The 7,615-nt window shown below is 59.1% G+C and overlaps 1 protein-coding gene across 2 annotated transcripts; it reads right to left on the reverse strand.

Annotated features, from left to right (window-relative positions):
* Nucleotides 1-334: 334 nt before the first annotated feature.
* Nucleotides 335-4,850, reverse strand: LOC130266964 (eukaryotic translation initiation factor 4E-binding protein 1-like). Of its 2 annotated transcripts, none has more exons than XM_056516219.1 (3): nucleotides 4,619-4,850; nucleotides 1,810-1,980; nucleotides 335-678 (listed from the first exon to the last, which is right to left on the reverse strand). In XM_056516219.1, exons 1-3 carry the CDS (start codon nucleotides 4,764-4,766, stop codon nucleotides 647-649), a joined length of 351 nt encoding a protein of 116 aa, XP_056372194.1. In that variant the 5' UTR covers nucleotides 4,767-4,850; the 3' UTR covers nucleotides 335-646. The 2 variants fall into 2 exon arrangements, with proteins under 2 accessions (XP_056372194.1, XP_056372193.1); XM_056516218.1 differs by having other exon boundaries at nucleotides 335-681; nucleotides 4,619-4,848.
* Nucleotides 4,851-7,615: the final 2,765 nt, after the last annotated feature.

Genomic DNA, 7,615 nt, shown 5'->3' on the forward strand with positions numbered 1-7,615 from the left:
TCTGACCTCCCTGTGAAGCCCTCTTCCCCAGAGTTCCCTGGCAGGGCAGTCAGGAGCCCTCCAAGTGCCTCCAGCTGAACTGATCCCAACTATTTCCACCTGCAGCCCAAACCTGGCCCTTGCAAGAGAACACAGCTTGTGACAGAGCCTTCTGGAAGCACTCAGGGGACTGTTTTTGTCACTATTCTGGGGGCAGATCTGGAAGACCAAAACTTCTCCCAGGGACAGGTGGGACCAGGGATTTTGGCCCAGCTCCAGCAGCACAGGGGGGACCATTTTAATTTTAACACCTCAGGCTGGCAGTTTCTTGCTGAAATAAGGAACAGAAGCCACATTTATTGCATTCATCTCCACACCAGGAGACTCCACATGATTTTTATTTCTCCCTTATATTGCATTCCTGTAAGTCTTACAGTATTAAAATGATTAACAAAAGCATAAAACTGGAACTGAAACCAAGGGGGAGAGTGTCTCCTGCAGCATCCTGAGACCCAGCCCCTGGAACAGGACTGCTCTGCTCCCCCGAGGGAATCTGCCTCTCCCAGGAGCAGGAAGGCACTCAAGGCATAGCTGCTGTGAGCCTGGCTGGTGGGAATCCTCACAAGTTCTGGTGCTTCACTGGACCAGCACTCCCCAGGCAGGTGTCTTAGATGTCCATGTCAAACTGCTCTTCCTCACCTGCTGGGAAGGACAAAACCACAGGTGAGTGCTCAGAGTTCCACATTAAATACCAAAGACTTTAGTGAAGGAGAAGCTATGCTTCAGAAATGGGGTCGTTTGTGCTTGAAATCTGCATTCAGGCATCAGAGTGGTGTGAAAATCATCTTGTGAAGCTCTGGTAAAGGTGTCAGTGCTGGGGGATCTCCTTCAGACATACCAGAGCAGAGGTAGAGAAAATGCTGTTTAAATAATTTATTCTTACCCCTGGAATGTCCTTGTGAGCAGGAATGTAAAGAACCACACTGAGGACAATCCCTGGTACAAACGCAGCCAGGCACATTTCACACTCATTATCCCAAGGGCTGCTCCCACAGCCTGGCAGGAACCAGCAAGGGCAGCCAGGCTGCTCCTGAGGACAGGGATTCTCTGGGACAGTCACAACCCAGCAGCCAGCCTACATTTCAGGGTGCCAGGGAGTCCAGGGAGCCACTCCAGGTCACAACAGTGTGTCAGGCATGAGGCAAACCTGACTCTGGAAAGGTTTTACTTGGAGCAAGAACACATCAAGAGCCTTCAGATCTTTATTTTTAGAGAGAAATGCTTGCACTTGGTAGGTTCAGGTTGCTTCAAGAAATAACCTCAAATAACTTTAAAAACAATTCTTCAAGGGTCACATTGGCTCGTGCTGCAGCAGCCTCAGTGAAGGGTCCCTGTCACAAAACAGGGTCAGAAACAGGCAGGAGGAATTTACAACTCAGGCTGATATTAAAAACTCAAGTAAAGCCTGCTCTGAATTGTAACTTGAAACTCCAAGCAGCTGCAGCACAGCCCAGCTCAGGGAGAGGCAGCAGCAGCTGCACCTCTGCTCTCCACAGGGCTCCTAATCCAACAGCAGCTTCCCAAATGCTGAATTAATGGGAATTATATCAAATTACACCCAGTAACTGCCAAAGTGCCATTGCTGGGGCCCACAGCAGGATCAAACCACTGCAAGGACCTTGTTCCCTGTGACACTGAGCACACTGTGACTTTCCAAGAAGTTACTGGAGAGCTGTCCCCAGTTCCTGGGACTCTCCTGGCTCCGTTCCAGCTCTGGGATTTCTAGGAACCAGCAGTGCACCTCACAGGCTGCTGGGGTTTTGCACTGACCTGTGCTCACTTTCTCCTCACAGCTTTGGACGTGGTGGTTTTCAAGCTTCAGCTCCTCCCCGCTGGGGCTGGTCACGCCTGGAATGTCGGGAAGGTCGGAGGGAGGAGTTTTGGCAACCGGGGAATTGCGGCATTCCATCAAAAACTGGCGGTCATAAATAATCCTGGTACCTGGAGGGGACAGGGACACGTCAGCCCCCCTGCCCAGCCCAGGGAACTCCGAGGTCTTTGAGGTGCCTTGCAATCCAAACCACTCAGGGCTGGGTATTTAAGTGCTAACGTGATGCAGCCCTTCACTGCCCAGCCTGGATTTCCTTACAGAATCCCAGGAACAGACACTGTACCTGCCATGAAGGGTGAGACATCAGGTCCCCAAACACTGCACAGGGCTCCAAACCCCAGACAGGGGCTGGGAGCAGCACATCCAGCCCCCTCCACCTCGCTCAGGGTTACACCAGCCCACGAAGCAAACAGAAAATTGAGTTTAATTTGCACTCATGACCAGAACTGGGCTGAAAGCTGCAGGTGGGCACACACCAGGGGACAGGATAGGGCAGGGCTGTGTCCCTGAGCGCTGCCCAGTGGGAATTGCTGCTGGACACTTCCCTTGGCAGAGCAGCACTTCCACACACCTTGCTCAAGGCTTACACAGATGGAAAATGCACCAAGGGTTAACCAGGAACCTCCCAGCTCTGAAAACACTGAGCCTCCAGGCATGGATTTCTAGGAACACCACTGAACACCCTGTTCCTTATGAAAGAATTTCATGGAAAATGCCCAAAAACCACAGGCAGAAAAGGGATCCCTCCAAAAAGCCCACAGCTTAACCCAGCAAGTGCTGGAAAACAGAGTTTGCTTCCCAAGAGGAGGCTGCACACTCCTCTGGATCAGGTATGTCCAGAGGGAAAGGGACTTGTCCTTGTGCCCTCCCCAAAAGTGTTAACTAAAGTACACACGTGTGGGCAAACAGCTCCTGCCACCATCTGTCCTGGAACAATCAACTCCCTTTGGTTTGAACACCATAAATATAAAATAAATACATAAAATAACACGTCCAGCTGTTGTGCTCCAATGAAATTCTGCCAGGGAGTTCTCAAAACACTGAAAAACTTTTCACTGATGATTTTGGAGTTGTTTTGGGAGGAGGCTCCAACCCAGCAGTTCAGCTGGCTGGGAGAGGGGTGTTAAATTCCTGGGAAGCTCACAGAGGAGGAGGATGAGGACAGAGATTCCTGGAAATGCAGCACTGGGAGCTTCCATTTCCTCCAACAGCTTCATGGCCAGAGCTTCTGAAAGCCAGGGGTGTGTGCAGAGCTGGGGCAGGACAGCCAGGGCAGGACACCAGGGGAGGACAGGCAGGGGTGTGTGGGGAGATGGGGCAGGACACCAGGGCAGGACATCAGGGGAGGACAGGCAGGGGTGTGTGGGGAGATGGGGCAGGACACCAGGGCAGGACACCAGGGGAGGACAGCCAGCCTGGGCTGTCACAGGCAGCTCCCCGGGGCTGTTGGGGGCGTTCAGCAGGAAAACCCGCACACCAGGGATGCTCTGCTCCCTGCCAGTCCCACAAGGACAGACACACAGCCCCGTGTGTGTCCTCCAGCAGCTCTGAACCCTCCCTGCCCTCAGCACCGCAGCAGGGCCGGGCAGCACTCGGTGTCCCAAACACGCTGTCCCCGGGCAGGCTGGCACAGCCAGGCGGGCACACCCCGGCCATAAACGCTGCCCAGCCTCTCGTCCCGCTGCAGACACCCAGCCCTGCCCGGGACAAGGGCTGCCAGCCCCGGAGCGCCCATTACATATTGCTAATTGCTCATTTCTGCCGCGTTACTCACGGCGGCCGAGCCTCCCGCACCTCTGCAGGTGCTGCTGGAGATTTGCCGCTTTCGGGGGAGGGAACACCCGGCCAAAACAGCCAAAACCTCAGCTCCTCTGCGCTCACCCAGCCCGGTGAGTCAGCAGTGTCACTTCCCCTTCTCTCCGAATTTTAACCCCTGGGATCCTGCGGTAGACGCGAGGGAACAACAAACTCTCCATCCCGTCCCACAGTTTGTTCTTCTGGATTCAGCATTCCTGCTGCTCGCAGCCACCCGGACAGGTGTGATGGGGGAAATCCTCCAACGTGTGGGAAAGGAATCACCGCAAACCCGGCTGAGGGGCAGCTGGAATTCCCCACACCGCCCGTGCCAGGGGCCACCACCTGCAACTGCGGCCACAGTGCCAAAAATGCACTCCAGGGAGGAGATGGGGACACGAACCCTTAGCATAACCAGTTTATTACTCTCACTTGAGGACTAAATCCCGGCAGATTCCTCTCCTGGCAGCTCTGAGGCTGCCCAGGACCTGGCAGCAGACAAAGAGGGAACAAGGAACCAGCCCATGGTGTGTCTGCAGCAGCAGAGCAGGGTGCCTCCACAATTTGGGATTAGGAATAAAGAAATAGGCCCCAAGGTTTGCTGACTGCCAGAGAAAACAGCAAATATTAGAGATGAGAATTAATCAGTAGCCACGGGGAGGCCGAGACTGCTCCCCGCGAGGCTCCCGAGGCGCTGCCGTGCCCGGACCCTCGGCAGGCGCCGTCCCGGTGCCCGGGCCCCCAAACCTCCACCGAGTCCGGGACAGGCGGGGGCTCCCGGTGCTTCTCCGGGACACGCGGGGGCTCCCGGTGATTATCGGGGACACGCGGGGCTCCCGGTGCTTCTCCGGGACACAGCGGAGCGCTGCCCCGGCCCTGCAGAGCCTCACTCAAACCGAGCCCCCCAGGCCGCCCGCCCTCCCTCCCGCCCTCCCCGGCCGGCCCGGCGCTCACCGCCCGGCGTGGTCCCGAACACGGTGCCCCCCGGCGTGGTGCTGTAGTCGCCGGGCGGCAGCGGGGCCCCGTCGGGCAGGGCGAGGCACTTGCCGGGGCCCGGGATGTCGCGACTGGGCGTCTGCCCGTGGCAGCAGCGGCCCGACATGACGGGACCGCGCGGGCACCGGGAGCAGGAGCGGCACTGCCGCCGCCGCCTCCCGCCGCTTCCGGCCCGGGCCCCGCCCGTTCCGCCCCTCCCGGCCCTCCCGCCGAGGGAACGGGGCGGGGCGGGGCGGGGCGGGGCCCGGGGCGGGCGGAGCTCACATGTTTATGGGCGGGGTTTGTCCGAAATGGGCGGTGTTATGCTAATAGGCGGGGCGGGGTTTAACTAGGGCGGGGCTTGGCTGTCAATGGGCGGGGTCTGGGCGGGACCCCCGACCCGTCTCCTTTTCCTCCGCTTTTTTCTTCCCTTTTCCTCCCCTTTTCCTCCCCTTTTCCTCCTCTTTTTTCTCCCCTTTTCCTTTATTTTTTTCCTCCCTTTTTTCTCCCATTTTCCTACCCTTTTCTCCCTCGAAGGCACCTCCCCGGCCTGTGCCCCCCGATTTTGGTAACACCGCAGAGTCCCGGGGTGTTGGCAGCGCTGCCCTCCTTGGCCTCCCCGGGAGGTCCGGGATGTCCCCGTGGGAACGCGGCTGGGACAGATGTCTGCCCCATCCCAAATGGCTTTGCCTCCCCAGAGGGGCCGGGAACAAACGCGGGGCCACACACGGGTCCCGCGCCCCCCCCGCCGCGTCCCCAGGGATGCTCCGGTGGGGCTGCCCGGGCCTGGAGCGGTGGAAAAATTGCGTTTGTCTTAATACTTTGTGAAATAAAGGATTTATAGAGAAGCTGAAGTGCAGTGGGAGCGGAGCAGGGCCGGCTGGGCGGGCCCCCTGGGCTGGGAAGGGGAACCCAGGGATGGAACCCTGGCATGAAGCCCGTCAGAGCATCCTTGGGACCACCCTGCTCACGAGTAGAAAAAGCCCTTCATCCCTTCCCTGCTCCCCCAGCCCTGGCCGCAGGGCTCTGCTGGCCCTCAGCGGACACCGGTCCAGTGCTGACATCTGCTGACGGCCGCGATGCCGGGAGCCAGGCTGGATTCCAGCGCACATGCCGGCACAGGCGCCAGCAGATGCCAGCAGCGTTTCGGCAGCTGCAGCACCGCGGGCTCACCCAGGCGGTGGCAGTGACTGTCCCTGAGCAGTCTGGGACTGCTCCTCTGGTCCAGACGGCTGTGGGGCACAGCCAGCCCAGACCATCACCCCTGCCCGCCCAAACCATCGCCCCGCCAGCCCAAACCATCGCCCCGCCAGCCCAAACCATCGCCCCTGCCCGTCCAAACCATCTCCCCGCCAGCCCAAACCATCGCCCCGCCAGCCCAAACCATCGCCCTGGCTGCCCAAACCATCGCCCCTGCCAGCCCAAACCATCGCCCTGGCTGCCCAAACCATCGCCCTGGCTGCCCAAACCATCGCCCCTGCCCGCCCAAACTATCGCCCCGCCAGCCCAAACCATCGCCCCGGCTCCAACAGATGGAGCTCGGCAGTCACGCACGGCTCCGGACCCCCGGCCAGAGCCACCTTCATCTCTGCGGTGTCTCCCTGGGTGCTGCGGGTCCCCAGGGGATCTCCGAGCATTTTCTATGGAACAGCATTTCGGTGTCCGGGGCAGTGGTGTCCTGCCAGGCTGGGGTATGGACGGGGGTGTTTGTACCCTCAAGGTGCTGTGGGACCCCAGGCAGGCTGTGGTGCCCCCAAGAACTCCCCGGAGCCCGGGCAGGGTGTGGTACCCCCAAGAGCCCCCAGGAACCCGGGCAGGCTGTGGTACCCCCAAGAGCCCCCAGGAGCCCGGGCAGGCTGTGGTGCCCCCAAGAGCCCCCCGGAGCCCGGGCAGGCTCTGGTGCCAGGCAGGCAGCTCTCACTCTGTGCCAGCTGCTGGATCGATTAGTGGGCACTGGGCAGGAAAATAACATTTCCGGCATGAATGACATCAGCAGTGACCCCCAACCCAGAGAGGCGGCCACTGCCATTTCCTCCTCCTCCTGCTGCTGGAGAATGGACCGTGTTGGGGTCAAGGACCGGGGGAAGGTCGGGGTTTAAGGGCACATCCTGGCTGGGCAGAGCAGGGCCAGCCCTACCCCGTGTCACCACCTCGGTGCCTGCTGGAGCCCGGGGCTCTCGGACAGGGACAGGGACATGGACAGGGACAGGGACAGGGACAGGGACAGGGATACTCCTGTTCCTGAATGAGCTCCAGCTGCCCTGGAGCTGCCTGCAGGCAAGGAAGAGGGTTGGGTGTTCTCCCACCCTCACTACCTACACTCCGATTATAGTGCGTTCCTCTCCAGGGCATTTTATCGGCCCATTCCATGGGCAGCTCCCCGGGCTGGAAAGCCCTTTGTCATCCTCATGTGATACGAAGTTATCGCATTATTGCCTTCTAAATCGGGAGCAGAAGTGCCTCTCCGAGGTGTCCGTCTCTCCATCAGCACTGTCTTTGCTCCTGACCTGATTTGAATCCCTGGGAGCTGAGCAGGGATGGCTCAGGGATGGGGAAGGATTCACTCTGCTGGAAGGTCCTGGGGAAGAAAACGTGTTTTATAAGTCATGCAATGCTCCTGTCCTTGGTATGAGAGCAGCCTGGGGGATCTCAGGGGCAGCTCCTGCCCTCACCGGCCCCACTTCCACCAATCCCGGCTGGACTGTGATTACAAGAAGGCTTGCTGAAACGAGAAGCAAATAAGGCGAGGGAAGGATAAACTCCTGCCTGGCGGGCTGGCAGCTTTCATCTTGCCCCATCCATCACCTCCAGTCTGGGAAGGCTCATCCCCAGCCCCCTTGGAGGCCTGGGGACCCCACTCCAGCCCCGACAAGGACGGGATGATGATGGACCCCATCCCAGCGAGGATGTCCCTGTGCCGCGGCATTTCCACCCATCCGTCTGTGTTTACATTCCCCTCCGATCGCGGCTGGCGAT

The sequence above is a fragment of the Oenanthe melanoleuca genome, unplaced genomic scaffold (assembly GCF_029582105.1).
Source record: "Oenanthe melanoleuca isolate GR-GAL-2019-014 unplaced genomic scaffold, OMel1.0 S388, whole genome shotgun sequence".
NCBI classification, from domain to species: domain Eukaryota; kingdom Metazoa; phylum Chordata; class Aves; order Passeriformes; family Muscicapidae; genus Oenanthe; species Oenanthe melanoleuca.